The sequence below is a fragment of the Urocitellus parryii genome, chromosome 13, assembly GCF_045843805.1.
Source record: "Urocitellus parryii isolate mUroPar1 chromosome 13, mUroPar1.hap1, whole genome shotgun sequence".
NCBI classification, from domain to species: domain Eukaryota; kingdom Metazoa; phylum Chordata; class Mammalia; order Rodentia; family Sciuridae; genus Urocitellus; species Urocitellus parryii.
Genome location: NC_135543.1, coordinates 52,529,123 through 52,550,505, shown reverse-complemented (window position 1 = coordinate 52,550,505; position 21,383 = coordinate 52,529,123). Strand labels below are relative to the sequence as shown.

Sequence of the window (21,383 nt, the reverse complement as noted above, 5' to 3'; positions counted from 1 at the left end):
GCTGTGGTGGCACACACCTGTATCCCAGTGGCTTGGGAGGCTGAGGCAAGAGCCTCACGGGTTCAAAGCCAGCCTCGGCAACTTAGCAAGGCCCTAAGCAACTTAGAGAGATTTTTGTCTCAAAATCTTAAAAAATAATAATAAAAGGAGCTGAGGATGTGGCTCAGTAGTTAAGTGCCCTTGAGTTCAATCCCTGGTGCCAAAAGAAAATTGTTAAAAAAGAAACTCACACTATCAGTGCTAATTAATCCTTGCCAAGATACACACTGTCTATCCCAATCTCAAGGAAATAGTTGGAGCATCATTTTGGTGCAATTTAGACTTGTTTTATCCTCATTTCCAATAAATAAATATTGTAATATTTAAAACTTCTTGAAGCATCTTTATTTTACACAGCCTAGTGGTCACATAGTTTTTGAGAACTATACAATAGTCTATAAATTTAGCTATCACACAAGGAGAATGCATAAGTGGGTTTAAAATTTTTCTGGGAAAAAATACTTATACACATTTATGATTTTCATAACCTTAATATGTTTAGAACAAGGGAACATATAATTTCCTCCAGCAGGACTTTGTGCCTGTGTTGCTGTTGTGGGGTGGCTCTGACGTTCCTTGGGACAATATTGCTTCCCATTGGTAGCTTAGTAAGGTTATCAACAAATCACACTCAGGCCCAGGAGAGCATTAATGCTCTGTGAGGTCAGTGCGCAATTCCATGATCTAGTCATATGGCCTTAAGTGAACAGGAAAAAAAAAAAGGGCCATCCTAATTGGATCCTAATGACATATCCTTTTTCTAGCACCGTATTCAATTTTCTAGTAATGTATCTTTAAAACTTTAAGGATAATTTAGTATTTCCTATGAAGTATTGTCATTATTCAGAGGAAGATAGTTTCCTCTTTGAAGCAATATAATCATACACATAATCTAGACTTTTCAAAAAGTTATTGGCTTTTATTATGTTATAGATATGCTCTTGTATACATCATTAGAAGCTAGAATAGTGTCAAATTTAAGTATGTTAGATCCCATTTCTGTTTAAAACCTCACATATTAATCATCAAAGACTCCTCACAGGATCAAAGTAAAATTTTGTAAGCCAAAGAATAATTAAATTGTTTCTGTCATTCATAATCTAAAGAAGTCAAAAATTGTGCTTGGATGATAAAGGAGAAATAGCATCTTTTCATGTTTACTCTTTTCTATACTTTATAATATACATCTAATAAAATAGGGGTTACATAAAGTAAGATTTGATAAAGAATTATAGAATATTGGGGTTTTACACACTATTTCATTTAACAGCCATCATTTCAAAATTAATTTATGCCTTAATTTATTTTATATCCAAATCCTTAGTATCCTTATCTGTAATATCAAAATAGAAGCCCACAGATATATTTTATGCGGCAACATGTTGTGTTACTGCATCATTTTTTTTAAAAAATTAAGGTAATACCTAGGGAGGTTTGTGCTTAGCATTAAAACCAGCACAATTTACCTATGATTTTTGATTTAGAATATCTATTCAGTGTGTGTGTGTGTGTGTGTGTGTGTGTAAGAGTAAAGACCCAGATGGATTGCCTATGGTACACAGCTAGACAGTTACAGAAACTTTCAGAAAACCCAAGTATTCCAACTCCTAACTGGTTAATTACTTCAGTACCTGCTACTATTTGGTGGCAACACTGTTGCTACTCTCAGTAGTATTAACAATGGAGGGGCTGGGGATGTGGCTCAAGCGGTAGTGCGCTCTCCTGGCATGCGTGCCTGGCATGCGTGCGGCCCGGGTTCGATCCTCAGCACCACATACCAACAAAGATGTTGTGTCCGCCGAGAACTAAAAAAAAATAAATAAATATTTAAAAATTCTCTCTCTCTCTCTCTCTCTCTCTCTCTCTCTCTCTCTCTCTCCCCCCTCTCTCACTCTCTCTAAAAAAAAAAAAAAACAATGGAAATAAAATATAATAGTTGCCACTTATTGGTTACCTGATATAGGCTAGGAGCTTTGCATATTATCTCATTAATTTACATCAACAGTATAAGGAATATCACTTTTTAATTTATGAAACTCAATCTCAAGAGAGTTGGAAATTTGTTTATCTCATTCTCTCCACTCTACTATCTCACAAAATAATATTGACACTTAGGTAGTGCCTACCATGTGCCCAGAAATATTTGACACATTAAGAAAAAGGATTAAGGGCTGGAGATGTAGCTCAGTCTTAGAGTGCTTGCCTGGAAAGCATGAGGCCCTGGGTTCAATTCCCAGCACCACCAAAGAAAAGAAAAGAAATAGAAAGGCTTCATGTTTTAGTTGCTTAAAATACTCCTACAAATTAATAAGGAAGTATATAAAACCCAAAATAACCTTGGGCAAAGCTTATGAATTAGCACATCTGAGAAAAAGAAATACTAAAGCAAATAAATAGTGAAAAAGATGTTCATTGCAAAAAAAATAAAAAATAAATGAGATATAAAGGATTCAAGAGAAAGTGACAAATATCAAAGTACAGACAATAGCCAGGCGTGGTGGCACATGCCTATAATCCCAGCAGCTAGAGAGGCTGAAGCAGGAGGATCATGAGTTCAAAGCCAGCCTCAGCAATTTAGCAAGGCACTTAGCAACTCAGAGAGCCCCTATCTCTAAGTATAAATAAATAAATAAACAAACAAACAAACAAATGGCTGGGGGTGTGGCTCAGTGGATAAGCACCCCTGGGTTCAATCCCTTGTACCTGCCCCCCACACACACACACACAAAAAAAAAGTACAGGCAATAGAAGCTCCTGAAGAAGAAAATCAAAGCAAAAGAAAAGAACCAGTAACAAGAGCATTGTTTTGTTGTTGTTGTTGTTGTTGTTGTTGTTGCTGTGGTTGACCTTCACTGCTGGGAATGCAGCACAAGGGTCTTCCCTACACGAGGCAAGTGCTCTACCACTGAGCTGTACTCTCGCCCCTTAAACACAAAGCAATAATTTTTTTGTGTGTGCAAAAATGTTCCTGAAATGAGAAGATGACTTGAAACTACGTATTGGAAGAACACACTACATCCTTGAGAATTCACCCAAAATAATCAATACTAGGACATATTCTAGTAAAATTATATTCTAGTTTTTAAAAATCCCACTAAAAGTAATTTTTAAAAACAACTTTGAACCTCTATATAAAAAAGAGCTAATGACTGGAAAAAGAATGAAAAGGAAATTGCCATCAGAATGTTTCTTTAACAATGGTTCAAACCAGAATATGGGGTAACATTTTAACAGACTCCAGGGGGAATAAAATGAACCAATGATTTTTATATCTAGAAAAAAACTGACTTTCAAATATAAAAGGCAGGGAAACGTGTTACAATGTTGTATGGATGCACAGAATGTTGTTCCTGTGAGTCCACCCTGGGCAATTTACTTGTCAATGAGATTTAGACAATCAAAACCACCAGACATAGTTTATGACAAACATTAAATACATAGAAATTTTTAGGATTAAAACTAAGTGAAGGCTGGAGAGGAGACATCATGTGGGTTTATATGGTGTCACAGTGTGCACAGCACAACTATTTTAAAATGAGGAAAGAACAGAGAGAGCAGATGCAAAATAATTTTTAACTGCTTTCAATAATCAGATGTGGACAATGATGGTATTGTTATTCAGAGGTGGTTGTGTAAAAATTGTGGAATAAAGCAAAGGAATAATTGTAGAATATTCCAATTCCATCGTCTCCTGTGTGCTTAAAAACTTGAGTGCTCAATAAAGATATAAGGATATAAAGATATAATATAGAAGAGGTTATATTAAAAAAAATTGAAATCTGAATTTAAATTATATAGATTTGTATCCTAGATCTGTCCACTGAAAAAGCCTGAGATTAATAAGAGTGAATCTCCCTAGTGCCCAGATTCTGTTCTTGTAACACCAGGTCCACTTAAAAAAAGAAAAGTTTTTTGGGGGAAATATATGGATCCCAGAACTGGGCAGAGAAGATATGAGTTTGGAATACCTAATCACAGCAGATATCAAGCACATGATCAAAGACTTTTGAGTCAATGTTAGGTTCCCACTAGTCAAAGATTGAACAAATTTAAGTTCACTAAGAAAGTGGATTTAAAGTATTGTGTTAGTCAACTTCCCATTACTGTTATAAATATCTGACATCAATCAACTTGAAGGAAGACAGGTTTATGTTAGCTTACAGATTTCGAGGCTTTGGGACCTTTGATGTGGCAAAATATTGTGGCAAGGACCATGTCACCAAGGAAGCTGCTCACTTAGAGTAGCCAGGAATCAAAGCAGACAAAAGAAGGAGCTGGAGTCCCAATTTCTCCTTCAAGGGCCAGTGACCTTACCTCCTCCCACCAGGCCCCACCTCTTAAAAGTTCAACCACCTCCCAAAAGAGCCACAGACTTGCAACCAAGCTTTTGTCACATGACCTATAGCGGACACTTATGCACAAAGCCCTGGGTTCAATCCCCAGCACCACAAAAACACACACACAAAAAAAAAAATCCACCTGAGTCAAATCAGGTCTCTGTATCCAGCTTACAATTTTCTCGAAATACAAAAAACAGAACATGCCAAATTCCACCATACATATAAATTTAGCAAAATCTAAACCTGGGAAGCTATACTAGTCAAGGAACACAGATCCTTCAACAGGTAAGTTACAATCAAAAGAAATGTATATTGAAGGTGAATTGGTAGATGGATCTGATTCTTTTCAGTGGATAAGATTTAACTTAGGGTCTAAAGATACACAATTGTGTAAAAATAGTGTAAAGAAATACAATGACATTTGCAATAAAACTCAGGATGGTAGTTATCGTTGAAGGTGGGAGTTCTGATTAGGAGGAGGGGGTCTGTGGAGGGCTCCAGTAGCCTGGAAAAATTCTCTTTCTTGATCTGGGTAGCAGTTCCCAGGATACTTGACTTTTTGTGATTGTGTTGTTATACTTTATTCCACATGGTTTTCTGTATCTGTGTATATTAAAGGCTTGTCCATTCTTTCTTTCCCTCATTCCATTTGACAGTTGCAGATATCCATCTCTTTACCTCTAAATGGATGCCCATGTATTTCCTAAAGAACAAAGACATACAGATAAAGATATAGATATATTTTTAATATGGAAGCATAGAGTTTATTTTCCTTGAAAATATGCAGTGATTTTAATCAAATTAGAGGATATGAAAGTACTATATTTAAGTTGTAAAGACATCAAGAAATGCATGTCTCTGTTTATATGCCTTAAAGTAATTGGTCACTTTTATTTGAAGTCTAAAGAAATAACCCATTACTGAAGCACATCTTCAGATAATACAAAAGAGGAGACAATGAAAAATTGAAACCATTTTCCATATGTGACCTAAGCTGAATTATAGTTTAACCTATTAAATTCCCAATTACCCATATAAATTCAATATTTGGAAAAATAGAGACAAGAAGTCCTGGAAGGTAAATGAAAATTACTTCCAAGTCTCTAGAAAATCAGCTACAAAGTAAAATATTGGCTGGAACATCTAGTTAGGGCCTTTTTTTCTGCAAGCAGTACTCAAACCCAAGTTATATACAGAGGAATATCAATAAAAACTGATTCCCTGATGAGGGAGGGCTCATGTCTAAGAGCTTTTAAAGTACTCATAAATAATTTGTGGACCATCTCAGCTTTTTTATAAAGAGTTGAAACCAGTAAATAGTTTCAAAATCTTGATAGTGCTTTTCATGATTTTAACATATCTGGGCTTAGCCTATTTTTATGCAGAATGTATCTTGCCAGAGAATATATAGGGCATGTTTCCATTACTTGCACTCAATTAAGCTTCCGTCAACACTGACACTATTGGAGAACCAGTCACTTCAAAAGGCACAGTAAAATACTACTCTCTAAAATGTGCATACTGAAAAGTTAACACTGGAGTACATGAAAGCTGACCGTGGACCAATAAAATTGCTCTCTAAATTCGCGTTTATAAATAAGGAGGGGCTGGAGGTATAGCTTAGTGGTACAGCAGGTGCTTAGTATGCATGGAGCCCTGGGTCCATTCCTAAGGTGGGGGAGGGAGAGGAAGGAGGGAGGGAAGGGGAGGGAGAGAGGGAGGGAGGGAGGGAAAGAGGAAAAGAAAAAAAGGGGAGAAAACTATACATCAGGAAATTAATCTTAGAATGCTTTGGAAAAGGCTTCACAGATCCAATTTCTTCGCATTCTAAAAACAAAGCTCTCAAGGGAAAGAAAAATAACAACAACAACTACAAAAAAAAAAAAGGCAAACATATTAGCTAGGTGTCATTCAATTATAGTCTGTAATATAATGGAAATAAGTAGCGCACACCTGTAATCCCAGGGGCTCAGGAGGCTGAGGCAGGCGGATCCCAAATCAAAGCCAGCCTCAGCAACTAAGTGAGGTCCTAAGCAATTTAGCAAGAGCCTGTCTCAAAATCAAAAATGAAAAAGGCTGGGGATGTGGCTCAGTGGTTGAGTGCCCCTGGGTTCAATCCCTGGTACCAAAGGGAGAGGAGATTTACTTACACACACACACACACACACACACACACACACACACACACACACGAGAAATAAAATGCATTTGAGTTGAATACTATAAGACGCTGCTTTTCCTACTGGGAATTCAATTTGGAGATGCCCAGAGAGATCGGCCCTCCACCAGGTGGAGAACTAACCGCCAGGTGTTACCGCCCCTCTGCTCGCAGGTGAGTGAAATGGAGGTGAACGGGCAGTTCGAATCCGTGTGCGAATCCGTGTTCAGCGAGCTGGAGTCGCAGGCGGTGGAAGCGCTTGACCTGCCCATGCCCGGCTGCTTCCGCATGCGGAGCCACAGCTACGTGCGGGCCATCGAGAAGGGCTGCTCCCAGGACGACGAGTGCGTGTCCCTGAGGTCGTCCTCCCCGCCGCGCACCACCACCACCGTGAGGACCATCCAAAGCAGCACAGGTGAGTGAGCCGGCCGCGCCCCCGCCAGCCTGGCCTCAGGCTAGGGCACAACTGTCCCCCAAGACAGTGCGCTCACTGTTGTCACACACAGGTGCCAATAAGAAAATACCACCCATGTCCCAGGAAACAAAAGGTTTGCTCCCCTACCTGCTTCTACCCCCACCTCTGACCACACCCACACACCTCCCTCCCTCTCCATCCCCATCTCTGGGATCAACCCAGGAAACTAAAACTCTGGCACCATGAGGTGGGGACAGCACAGCATCCCAGGAGCCAGGAAATGGATCCCAACCGATTCCCACTCTCAATAAGAAGGCTCTGACTTTTAGGGCTGTGACTCTAAATGAATCAGATACCCTGCTTCTTGTGCATCACAGAATTAGATTTCTTTTTTTTTTATTGTTAGATTTCTTTATATTATTCCAAGATAACCACAAAGTGGCTATCACCAAAGACCTAAAATGTCACAGTGAAGAGAAAAGGAAGAAATGGTGGGGTCACTAATATTAATTTAATGCTTTATGAGTTATAACCAAAAGCAGAGTTATCTCATCTTCTATCATGTAAATAATAGCTCCTTAACCCGCTAAATTGTATTTAGGTTTATGCATTTTAGTTGTATTTTTATCAGTAGATTTTTAGGTACAGAGGCACAGAAAAGCTTAAATATTTTCCACGACACTGGAACCTGCATAGTAATGCAGCCTTGAGCAGGGTATGATGATACAAATAAAAACAATTGTGTTCCAAGAAGAAAATCTCTCCCTCTTAACCAGATTTAACTTTCTGATTAAATTCAGCATAATTCAAATAGAGTAAATCCCCAAGATCATCAAACTTGGAGTCAAGATTTTAAAAATGATGAATAAATTAGAAAGAAAAGCCTGTGATATTCAGTTTTAGTTCTAGGTGCATCAAATACCAATAATTCAATACCAATAATTATGATTCAGCCTAGAACTTTTGCAGGCTTGAGCAATAATAGGTCCTCAAACTTAAGTTAAAAATCCTACTATCTAGAAATGTAGGACTGAGGTAGGACATTTTTTAAAGCATTAGAGGTTAAATGAAAGGAGTTCATATTTGACCACTGCAAACAAAGACCTCGGTGTTAGGAAAAGGGATGTTTCTAGACATTTGTGCAAGCTCAGAAGCTGTGATCCTCGCTGGCCACCTCCAGATCCAAGATAATGGATGTCCATTCCTGCTCATTGGGAAATACTCCAAAAACAGTCACAGATCACATTAACAAATTACATAAAACTTATTTACAAAGAGGAAAAATGTTTCAAGAAAAAAAATCAACCACGGGCATATTTATGTGTGTGTTTGCATTCATGCAGTACATGTAGCTTCGATGGTCTGCTCTGTGTCTTTTGGTGTCCCCATCCCGCCAACCTTTCCCCAGTGTCTGGTCTATTCCTCTCTATAATGATCTCACTGTCTGCCAGCTGAAATGGGTCCTTAAATACAAAAAAAAAAAAAAAAATGCAGAGCCTGAATGCCAAGGGGCACCCTCAGGAGAGCAGTTTGTAAGGGAAGGATCACTGGCTCATTCCTGCTTCCTCCGGGAATGGTGTTGGAGATCAAGTGGTGAAAGACTGAATGGCTTTGCCCTGTTCACCTCTCAGAGGGTTTTGTATTTGTGTTATTAAGGGGCGATTTTACTTGTATTTCATGTATCAGTTCTTACTCCCCCGGCTTTCACACACTCACAACTCTGGACCTAAGACCCTTCCCAGATACTCTAGAGTCTCCTAGAGTTCAGACAACAGGGTGGCCAAACAAAATCTGGGTCACTTAGTTAAATTCTAACTTCAGATAGTCAATAATTTTGAGCTGGGCACGGTGGCACACGCCTGTAATCCCAGCAGCTCGGGAGGCTGAGACAGGAGGATCACAAATTCAGAGCCAGCCTCAGCAATGGAGAGGTGCTAAGCAACTCAGCGAGACCCTGTCTCTAAATAAAATATAAAATAGGGCTGGGGATGTGGCTCAGTGGTCGAGTGCCCCTGATTCAATCCCTGGTACCAAAAATAATAATTTTGTAGTATACCTCAAATCGTGGATGGGAAATACATATACAACAAAAGTGTTTGGAGTGTTTGTATCTGTGCTAAAATCCAGCAAAGACCTATCAGAGAAAGAGATGAGTCCCGGGCCTGGGAGGGTGTCCTGTGTTGTTCCATTTAGAATCTGAATTGAATCTGAGAAGCTTTATCTAGAGGCTCTATGTGGGAGAACACCCCAAACAAGGAGAAGTGAATAAAAACCACATGGAGGAAACTCTACCCTCTCCTCTTTGGGTCCCTTGAGTCTTGTCCTAAGTACTGGGCCACCTCCCCTTGCTGCTTTCTGAGTAGGAAAGCTCCAGGCTCAGCGACTCCTGCAAGGATGTAAGTCAGGAAGACGTGACTTGCCCCTTGGGGTGGGAGGGTGAGGGATAACATGCCAGATTTTTACACAAGACAGCTCTTGACTTGGCTCTTAATCATCAAACTAAACATTGTGAAATGTAATTTTTACAGTCATGGAAAAATAAATAGTTTAAGTACTCAACCATTATGGTAGATTCCAAGTAGCCTATCAGATATTTAGGAGTGAAATTTTAAAAATTCACTCTCACCTTTCATAGTCTCTGCATCACAGACTTGAAAGAACACACTCACCTGTGGAAATCAGGAAACGGTGTTGCTCTAATTACTGATCTTGCCTAAGTACACAGGTGAGGTATGCGTTTAGATAAAGCAGGACTTGGCGGGTTCTCCTTTTGCTTCTCTTCCTATGCTTATTATTCTTGGATATTCATAACAGATTCATTTTTTTCCCAAACTTGCCCGCGTTCTGAAAAAAAAAAAATCTTCATTTTTCTTCAAGTGTTGTTTTTGGTACAACTTTTCCCACAATCCACACTCTATGACCTGGATTTTTTTGTCAGCTCATTCTAACTGTTGAAATTTTTAACACAGTGTACTATTAAGCCTTTCTCTTCCAGTCTTTGTTCATATTAGCAACCTGAAATCACAAAGTCTGCAGAAGAGTCTGATGCCACATGAGAGTCTAAAGATAGGCTCAGCTCTAAGAGGCAACAGGGATCTTCTAGAGGATTATTAGCAGGAGATTGAGGATCAACAGAGACATCTCCAGCAATGGAGACAAATTAGGAAAGAGTGAGGGAGTGACTGATTGCTATGTTTCCTTTGATTTATTGACTTCTTGGCTTATCTATAATAGCATCTATTTTTCGCAATCTGTAATCTATTTCAATGACCCAGATCTTCCTCCATCTAACAGATTCAATAAGTTTTTTTAATAAGTTTTATTCTTTTAATCAATACATACATAATAACTGTACATATTGATAGGGTATACAGTGTGATATACACATGTACACTGTGTAGTGCTCAATCAGGGCAACTAGCATCTTTATCACCTCCAAAATATACCAGTTCTTTATGATGAGGATATTAAAAATCCTCTCTTCTATCTATTTTGAAATATGTAACACATTGTTTTTCACCAGTTATAATCACCCCGGGTACAACAGAATTCCAGAACTGGTTCCTCCTATGTGTGTTCAGTGAAATATGCCAGGCCCAGAGAAAGAAATACTGCATGATCCCACTCATGTGTGGGGTCCAAAACAGTTGATCTCATAGAAGTTGAGAGCAAAATAGAGACTAGGAAGGGTAGTGGGGACACAGAGCTGGGGAGAGGTTGGTCAGCAGATACAAAGTTTCAACAAGTTTTTACATGAAGCACCGTAGATTCAGATGAGAGCTACTGTAGGAAAGTGAAATGGAAAAAAAATTGGGCAATTATCCACATGAACATGGAAAATATGCACCTTTGCCTCAGTCCTCTGAGTATTTTAGGTAAGAGTAGAACTTAGGAGCCCAAAATAAAACCAGACTCCCACTTCGGAGTACTGGATTAAGTCTGCCCCTTATAGAATATACTAAGGCAGTGATATCAGTTTAAGGGTGAGCTTTCTTTTTTGCTTCCTATGCTGAACATTTTCTAGGATTTATCAAAAGCATTATCATGTTGTAGCTAGGCAGATTGGCATCTAGTGATACCAGTAGCATAAACAGGCAGAAATATTGTACCATGGTTTTAAGAAGACATGTACCCAGAAAGATGGAGACACACACTTATAAGTATATACAAAAAGCAATCAGAAAAGACACCTTACTAACCAGTAGTAAGTGGAGAGGGTTGGAGGGAATAGGAGAGGAAGGTTGGTTTTTTGTTTGTTTGTTTGTTTGTTTGTTTGTTTTATTTTGTTTTTGTACCAGGGATTGAACCCAAGGGTGCTTAACCACTGAACCACATCCCCAGCCCTTTTTAGTTTTGATTTAGAGACAGGTTCTCATGAAGTTGCTTAGTGCCTCACTAAATTGCTAAGGCTAGCTTTGAACTCACAACCCTCCTGCCTCAGCCTCCTGAGCCACTGGGATTATAGGCATGTACCATCACGGCTAATGAGAGGAAGATTTTCAAAAATAAGCACTTACTGCTTTTATGACTTTAGATCCAATAGAACATCTGAATAAAAATAATACTCTCACAGAAATAGCCAACTCTCATGAGAGTATGATTCTTGGGTCTTTTTGAGAAAAGTCTTCACTTTGAATTATAGGCTTTTCAAAGACGCTTTATATAGCAATAAAAATTCTTTATAAAAAGTAGAAAGAATATGTAGGTTCATTGGCCACACTGTTATTGCTGCTGAAGGTTGACCTGTGTGGTCTGTCATTTCCTAATTAGGGGAACCTCTATAAAGATGATGGATTGAACTGGGTTCCTTCATGCAGCCCTTGAAGAAGGAGAGCAAGGACCTAGGGCATAGTACACTGTGGGAGAGCACCAGTGTTGTCCAGCCAGGGAGTCAACAGTTTGCCCTTCTTGGCATAAACCTGGGACCACAGTTACAGCCATATATGCAGTTTGGTTGTTCCAACAGTAGAAATCATATTTTCCTCTAAATCGAGATATATTCTTCCCACATTCTCCCATCCCTGACAGTTCCCCCATATATATTTATTCATCTTGCTCAATATCTAAAAGCAGTTCATTAAAACAAGTTGAATTCTAAAATATATGCTGTAGAAGAAACTTCTACATCATCTAGTCCAGAGATCTGCAAAGTACCCAATGCATTTCCTGGTTTTTTCAATAAAGTCTAATTGGCACGCAGTCACACCCATTTGTTCGAATACTGTCTATGGCAGATTTTAGCAAGTGGAATAGTTGCTGTAGAAAATAAATGACCCAGAAAACCAAAAATGTTCATTACCTGGTCCTTCACAGAAAAAGTTTGCTATACCCACCTAATCCATTGAACCCATTTAAGGTAATGAAACTAAGCATGCAGGAGGCTCTGGATTCAATCCCCAGAACGAGGGGGAGAGAGAAGGGGACGGGAGTAGATAATCAGAATCTCATTGGAGACAAAGTTGAAATAAAAAACCCAGCTCTCCAGCAACCAGTCCTTTGCTCCTTTGAGTCTCTGCTCCACACATTTTTTATTGCCTGATTATAAAGTTAGTCAAATTTCAATTTCTTCATGTGTAACATGAGATTACAGTGCTGCTTCTCTTACCAGCTTTATTGACCATTTTTTGGAGACTTCAGAGTTCAGAGAAAGCTCACTTCTTTCCACCAGGTGCTAAGTTAATTAATAGGTCCTTTTAATAAAGCAATGAGGAAAAGAATTAGAAGTCCAAGGGATAGATATCAATCAGAAGCCTTTGAAACAAAGCACCTTTGTTTTCCATTCAAGATAAAAATCAAGTAAAACATTTCTGGATATTGCCTGGCCCGATGCCTTGTCCCTCTCTGCTAATGAAGTTTTCTTTTTTGAATCTCTCTAAGTAGAACTGGTGACATCCATTTACCCCACCCTGAGAGGCTCAGACAGAAAGAGAGAGAGCAAGATTTGTGGTATGATCTACTTCTCTTGTAGGGCAACTTGTCCTTGTCTGCTTTTATATCTGAAAAAAAAAAATCTGACAGTGATAAATTGCTTTTAACTTTTCCTGGCTATGGAGAACTTGAGATGGGATTCTTCAGTGATATTATAAAGTCCTAAAAATTCGAAAGTTCCATCAGGCATCGAACCAAGTTTAAAATCTGAAGGATACCATCTGCTTTCATCAACCCCAGCTTGTTTTGAAGTATGGAAATGGCATCTTAAAAATGCAGTCCAGGGCTGGGGTTGTGGCTCAGTGGTAGAGTGCTTGCCTAGTATGTGTGATGTACTGGGTTCAATTTTCAACACTGCATATAAATAAATGAATAAAATTAAGGTCCATCAACATCAAATTATATATATATATATTTAATGCCCCTTTAGTTCCTCACTTCAACCCAAATCCATTTCCTTATTTAAAAAAAAAAAAATGCAGTCCAAACACCTTAAGGGGCCAGGGAGCCACCTTTACCCAATGATGGTTATCACATGGCAAATTGTGAAGGGGCCCCAAGGGTTTCTGGTATAGCATCCTATAGAGTTGGTGTGAGGTTCAAACAAAATAAGAAAGCAATGTGTAAGTTACAAACTAAAACGCCTCCACCTTGGCTTTGATTTTAAATCTCTCAGTCTGACTTAGTTTAATAATAAGGATAGTAGCTAACCTTTGAGCACTCACTATTTACTCTCTGCATTATGAGCCAACAGCATAGATGATCTCATGTAATCCAACTGAATACTCTGTGACATGTATGTGATATTATCTTCTTCATCAAATGGGAAAAAATTATATGATTCTGCAACATGTACACTTGGAAAAATGAGAAATTATATCCCATTTATGTATGATATATCAAAGTGCATAAATGCATTCTACTGTCATGTATAACTAATTAAAACAAATTTAAAATTTTTTTTAAAAGGAGTTTAGGGCTGGGGACATAGCTCAGTGGGTAGAATGCTTGCCTTGCATATACAAGGCCCTGTGTTCAATCCCCAGTGCCACAAAACCCAAAAAAATTCATACAACTTGACCAAGTTCCATAGCTAGTAAGAACAGAGAAGGCTCTTAAATTATTTCTATAACTATCAATAAATGTTTTTAGAAGTATGATATGCTCTGAAATAATTTAATGCAACTTCATTTCTGGTGTGAGTGGCCCAAAGATTTTTCTTTCATTCTTTCCTCATAAATATCCATTTTGTTCCTGCCATATTGGAAATCTGTATTTTCCTTAAAAATTCTTGGAAGCCTCTCCCTTATAAAAACAGTGCTTTATTCACATATTATTGACATGGTCTCTCATATTGGTTGGTCTGTGAAATAAAGATTTAAAACTGAATTGGAGGCAAAAAAAAAAGATAGAAATTTAAATAAAGAAAGAAAAAAACTATGAAAAGAAAATACTCTTTGGGTTTAAAATTTCATATTACACTTTCTCATCTTGACATTATGATGGATTTAAAAGATCAAATATCCAACCCCTTGATCTCATCATGGAGTTGTCAGATGGTAGTCAATGAAGAAAAGAATTTTTGCCAACTCATGTGTAAACTAAGCAGGTGGCAAAATCTGTTTCGTGGCTAATGAAATGGTCCGAGATCTCTGCCCTTGGATTAAGTTTAAAAAATAAAAAGGTCCTACAGTAATTTAATCCTGACCTGACAGGTCTCTTTATTGAGCTGCAAAGTAAAGACATGAAGTAACCCAGTCAAAAAAGGTCAATCAGAAAACACAAATGTTTAGAAAATCAGTCTTCTTAAATGTGAATATTTATTATATGGGATATTTCTGGAAAAAAAATAAGGGAGATAAAATCATAGGATCTAAAACTTCACTTTTTTTTTTTTTTTTTTACTTTTACGGTGCCTACATTGACATTGTTTAATAATGTTAAAGAAAAAAAAAACTATCATTTTTAACAGCCTTCAGATGTCCAGAGTCATCTGGTCCAGTTCATATTGAATGTTAATAGAACAAAGTTGAAAACCAACCATATTCATTCCAGCTCATTCTGGAAGTTTGACAACCTTCTAAAGCCACTTTGGTAACAACATTATTTAGCTCCAGTTAGTAACTTTAAGACCTGAGGTCTCGTATTTCCATCTATTTCTTCTACCATAACTTTCTATCATGCTACCAGAGAAAACCTTTACTACTGCCAGGTATTCTTGATTAAAAAACGAGCCCCCCCCCACCCCACACCTCACTAAATGAATAGTATCAGGATTCTCCTCTATTGACATTTGAAACATTCTTACATTTAATCAAAAGACAAATTAATGATCATGTAACAGTTAACACTGAAAGCTTTCTGTGGCATCTTCTGGTGCCCTACTGACACACAAATTCTGCCAACACATAAAGGAACTTTTATCACTTTTTCTACTTTTTAATTCCAATTATCAGTATTATTGAGAATACAACTTCTAATAGCTTCTAATTTAACATAAAAAAAACTAGTTCAAGCTGCCTCTAAAGATTTGACACATTATCAAAATTTAATTAGTTTTTGGTTTAGATTTTTTTAAATATGTATTTATTTTTTTAGTTGTAGTTGGACACAATACCTTGATTTTATTTATTTTTATGTGGTGCTGGGGATCAAAACCAGGGCCCCGCACATGCTAGGCAAGCACTCTACCGCTGAGCCACAACCCAGCCCTAGTTTAGTTTTTTTAAAAACAATTTTATTGAGATATTATTTATATGCCATAGCTTTAAACATTTAAGGCACACAGTTGAGTGGTTTTTTAGTATATATTTTTAAATGGATAGCATACCTTTATTTTATTTGTTTATTTGTATACAGTGTTAAGGATGGAACTCACTGCCTCACACATGCTAGGCAAATGCTTTGTCACTGAGCCACAACCCCAAATTTAATTAGTTTTTATCCCTAGAATATTTTATAGTTTCAAGGAGATATATAGTATCATTAAAATTAATATTGCTTAACCAGTTTAATGCTTTAGAGAGAGAGATGGCCCTGACAAGGGGCATCAGATGTGATCAAGACAGAGGCTCATCTTGAATTTGAGGGTATGATAACAATCCTGTCTCTTTAAAACCATCCCTCAATTTTCTCTTCCATCTAACAATCTATTACGTATTTTCACTCCCACAAAGAAATTTTCTCTCTTAAAATGCTGATTATGGCCAGAGAATCATGAGACAATACATGCATTTATAATTTTCATGGAATTTCTTTTTATTATCTTTTTCTCTTAACTCTTTATTTAGAAATAACTATGTATTTATTTTGCACAGATAGTATAAAGGGGTACAGAGAGTTCCTTGTAACTTTCACCTGGTTTTACCTAACATTGCATCTTGATATCATACAATATCAAAATCAGGAAAACTTTGGTATAATGTGCATGAAGAGTTTGTAATTTATTCCTAGATTCCTGTAACCACCACTACAATGAAAGGTAAAAAAAAAAAAAAGAAAAGATACATCACCATAAAGATATGCTAGAGTACACATTTTTCGAGTTTGAATAAAATATAGAAACCTTACCTCCCTTAGAGTCCCTTTGCCCTCTACCATTTATGTATAATTATCTTAAATATTCCTATATCTCTCTGTTAAAAAGCCACATCACATACTTTTTTCTTCAAATGTCAAATATAATTTAGAACGTTTCAGAGAAGGAAAGTCTATTATATTACTGTACTGTGTTATATTGTACTTACCCCTATTTTTTGCTAAATTTGGAAAATTGGCAGCCATTATTTCTATGGCTACGTTTTCTTGCCCACTGTCATGGTTTGGATATGAGGTGTCCCCTGAAAGCTACTGTGTCGATACAAGAATGTTCAAAGGTGAAATGCTAGATGATGGGAGCTGTAAACTAATCAGTGCGTCCTGGTGTGTAAGGACTGAGTGTTAAACTGTAGGCAGGTGGGGCGTGACTGGAGAAGGGGGATCACAGGTGTGCCCTGTCAGGAGTCTTCTTCCCTTTAGCCCCTTCTCCTCTCTCCCTCTACTTCATAGCTGCCATCCTCTACCACATCCTTCCGCCATGATGGTCTGCCTCATCTTGAACCCAGAGCAATGGATCCAGTCATCCAGGGACTGAACCTCTGAAACTGTGACCCCAAAATAAACTTCTCCTCCTCCTCTAAGATGTTCTTGCCAGGTATTTTGGTCCCAGAGAGGAAAAGCTGACTCACACACCCACCCTCCTTCTCTTCACCTGTTCAGATGCCAGTGACACAAATTGGCCACAACTCTCTCACTGGGGGCTTTGAGCAGGGTGGTTTTCTTAGAAGAGGGTGTGGATAGACAGATACTGTTTTATCTTTTATGACATTGTCTGCCTGCTGAATGCAAAAAAAAAAAAAAAATGATTTTTTCACATTTTTGTAGTTCTAGAGAAGTTCCACCTAACATGACCCAGTGTTCACATGGACATTCACAAATGGAAGACCAGCCAGTATTGTATTAGGTGCTGCCTTCCAAGCCCAGGGCCTCTTCTCAGAGGGGTTATCTTCCTACCATCCTGCCCCCTATGGGCCAAACAGTATATTTGGTTTAAAAAAAAAATCCAGCTGCTGTGGCACAAAAGCAAAACAAAAACTCAACAATCTTGATATTTAAGGAAAGAGGAAGACAAAGGATCCTCAAGGACAGCAGCATCTATTATCCTTCCAATAACCTAGAAGCTTCACACAGTCGATCAGAACTTTAATAGACTACATCTTGTCTTTCAAAAATAATACTAAGGGCTGGGGCTGGGGCTGGGGCTGGGGCTCAGTGGTAGAGCACTCACCTAGCACATGCGAGGCCCTGGGTTCGATCCTCAGCACCACATAAAAAATAAATAAATAAAATAAAGGTATTATATCCAACTATAACTAAAACAAGTTTTTTTAAAAAATAATACTAATACCAGACTAATTTCTGTATTTATTTAGTTATGAAATTGCCCTGTGTTTGTTGAATCAAATGGCAGCTACACCGATATCTTTTCCAATTTTATTGATAGCACATTCACCATATCTCTTCAAATCAAAGGAATGTTCGTGTAAATCAGATAAAAAGGACACCAAGTAAAACAGCTCTTTTTCTGCTTAAAAATGAGTGATCTGAGGGGATGGGGTTGTGGCTCAGTGGTAAAGCGCTTGCCTAGCACGGGTGAGGCCCTGGGTTCGATCCTCAGCACCACATAAAAATTATTTAATTAATTAATTAAAGGTTAAATTCATTTTTAAAAAATTATGAGTGATCTGAAATATGAAGATCTGTCCATCTGGAAGAAAGGGAAATAAAAGCCAGGCGTGATGGTATGTGCCTGAAGTCTTCAGCTCTCAGGAGGCTGAGGTAAAATCATCCTTTGAGACCAGCCTGGACAACACAGCAAGATCCATTTCTCAAAAAGAGAAAAGAGAGAGAGCGGGGGATGGGGGGTCACAGGAGAGGGAGAAGGAGAGAAGGAAGGAAAAGGAAAGGAAAGGAAAGAAGGAGCAAGGAGAGAAAGCTCTATCTCCAAAACCCTCAAGATTTCTAAATTGCTTTAGTGAAGGGAACAAAGCACTTGACTTTGGCCTGTAGCAGTCTTGACACTTCTGCTACTCTTGTAGGTCTTCTACTTCCTTGTGACCCAATAACAGGTTAAAGAGCTTCAGTACCATTTAATTAACAGCTTTGCAAAGGTCTGGCCCCTGGCCATCTCAACACAAACCCACTGTTCTCCTATATAAGATTTGTCCATAGGTATTTGTGACTTGACAAATGAAATGTAAGATTCCCCCAGGAAATTTGCTGCTCCAATAAGTGCTGTAGGTTTCTGGGGTGACTCCAACTTCTCCACAAAAACAGAATGTTCTTTACTTTTTTTCCTCATGCAGCCAAAAATAAACCATTTTGTTTCTACAGAGAGTGGGATGGTCACATTCACCCCCATATCATTTTAAGGAACAAATTATCTTTTTTTTTTTCTTTTTCAGTACTGGGAATTGGTCCCAAGGGCACTTTACCACAGAGCTATATTCCTGGCCCTTTTCATATTTTATTTTGAGAGAGAGTCTTGATAAGTTGCCCAAGCAGCCTCAACTTGCCATCCTCCTGTTTGAGCCTCCCAAGTCGCTGGGATTACAGGCATGCACCACACTCGCAGCTTTCTCTTGGTTTTCTTCATTAAGTGAGGTCTCTTGGGTTCCGAGGTTGAACAGGTTAATTAAAAGTGATCCCTAAAAAGACACTTCTTTGTTATTGTTATTTACCTAAGTATGTAAAAATCTCCTTCGTAGGAAAGAATTCTTAAAAAAAAAAATAAAAAATTTCAAAGATCCTTTTCTTTGTCCCCTCCACTCTCATAGTGGTAGCCGTTGAGGTTTTTATAGATTTATTTTAAGAGGTTTTTTTTTTTTTTCCCCTTCACATGTCAGAAGCAATTAATTTTCCAACCACAGTTGCAGGTGGTTTGAGGGGAGAAGGGAGTTTAGGACAAAGGAATAAAGCTACATCCAAACCAGCTTCTGGCATCTTAAAAACATAAATCCATCTCTTTGTAGTTCTCATTCTAACAAAAGCTTAGCACTCAGAGGCCCACTCTCAACTTTACCTGTATTCCAGCCGGAAAAACCTCCCAAGCAATTGTGGTGAGAAGAAAGGTCTCTGCCACAGTCATGATGTGATATAATAGTGTAGGCCACCTGTGTTTTTCAGAAAGGGGGAACTCCTTTGAAAATAGAAAAAGTGAACGTTGAGTGGAACTGTGGGGAGCAGAGAGGCAATCATGAGCATCGTTATTCATTAAGAAAGTACAGTTGACAAATCTGCACCAAAAATGGGCTAAGAAGCCTTGCTTCGTGATGTGTGTCAAAGGAAGAAAACAAGGGGCCATGTTTTGGGGAAACCTTTAAATCTTAGTGCAGCACTCTGTGGTCTCTGGTGGAAATGGTGTTCCAGGGTTAACTGGTGATGTCTTTGCTGCAAATGCTTTCTCCTTCTCGAGCCTCATTCTGGACTTTTCTTCCCCCCCCCCATCACTATCTTTTCTTTATTCTTTTCCAGAGAGAATCCAAGGTCACTTGGCCATTTCTCACCCCTTCCAATAGCTCCAGGGGAAATTTTAAGAAAAGCAAAATGGTGGTGCTAACCAGTTTTCTCTTTTCTGCCATGTGTTCTTTTAGAATTCTGTGTTTGAGAGAGCATGGCATGAATCAGACCCCAGAAACCATCAATTGCTGTCCCTCTTTTCATAGAGTTCCCTGCTGTAGACTCTTGTTCTCAACTGTATCTTATAGGACAAGTCATTTTAGAAGCATCATGAAACCTTCATCTAAGAGAATTTTTTTTTAAACTGCATCTGCTGTGTTGTGTACTGAATTTTCAAATCCACATACATCACATCAGTTAATACTTTTGAACCTGTTGTTTTTGCAGTCGAGCTGAATGTGGGCAACAGGAGGATTTCAATCAAAGATGATGAGCAAACCAGTTTAGTTCTGGCCTGGTGCTTTAGGATTTTGCCAGTAATGATCATTGTGTGGGTTAATCCAGAGCCTTCCTTCGGGGGTTGTTCCTCCATCCCTGTGTTAGTCAGTTTTCTGTCACTGTAACAGTGATTACCTGAGATAATCAACTTCTAGAGAGAAAAGGTTTATTTGGACTTACAACTTCAGAGGTTTCAGTCTCTGATCAGTTGTCCCCATTGTTTGGGGTCATGGCAAGGCAGTACATCATGGCAGCAGTATACAGCAGAGCAAAACCACTCCCCTCATGGATGACAAGTGAAAGAGAGGGAGAGAAAGGAGTTGAGGTTCCACTCTTCCCTCTGAGGTCTTGCTCTCAATAACCTAACAACCTCCCCATTAGGCTCCACTTCCAAAAGTTTCTACCACCTCCCAGTAATGCCAACCTGGGGGCGACACTTTGAACAGATGGGCCTTTGGAGAACATTCCAGATCCAAACGAGAGTCATCCCCTTCTGAGCTTGTACTTTCATCCACTTCTGGAGTTGTAGCTACGTGCATTCATACACAACCTTTGGTGAGGCTTGAGAAACAACTGATTATTCAAGCCTTCCTGTGGTTTGTAATGATCTTTAAAAAAAAAAAATTACTCTTTGTCATTTTAGTTGCATAATGGAAAGTCCCTAGACTATTTTTTTTAAAAAAGTCATGCATGGTTTTGCTTTGCTTCCAAAGAAAATCTTAATAGGATTATATTAAAGAACAGGACACCCCTCTCTCCCCTCAAATTAGTTCTCAAACAAAATTATGGGGTTTTTTTTAATGAAATTAAGAAACCTGTGGTACTCAGATAAAATTCTTTCTTAAAAAGCTATTTCAGTCCCAGCACCAAAAGGAAAAAAGAAGAAGCCGCAGCAGCTATTTCAGATGTTAGCGTCACACCTCCAGATCATTTGGACATTTCAGAATAGGGCACAATCTTGATATTGTCCCCGCTTGGTTGCCTATGTTTTCCTATATAGTTTGCAATG

The 21,383-nt window shown here is 38.4% G+C and overlaps 1 protein-coding gene and 1 non-coding gene across 11 annotated transcripts in view; both read left to right on the top strand.

Moving 5' to 3' along the window:
• The window catches only part of Dlgap1 (DLG associated protein 1), a 358,523-nt gene that overhangs the window by 157,740 nt on the left and 179,400 nt on the right, over positions 1-21,383 (top strand). For all 10 annotated transcript variants that reach the window (XM_026394509.2, XM_026394510.2, XM_026394508.2 and 7 more), the window contains one exon: positions 6,712-6,952. In XM_026394509.2, coding sequence (XP_026250294.2) covers positions 6,712-6,952 — 241 coding nt within the window. The remainder of the gene's footprint in view (positions 1-6,711; positions 6,953-21,383) is intronic.
• Trnas-gga (transfer RNA serine (anticodon GGA)) lies at positions 2,213-2,284 on the top strand. The gene has a single exon. It is a non-coding gene; the product is annotated as a tRNA-Ser (tRNA).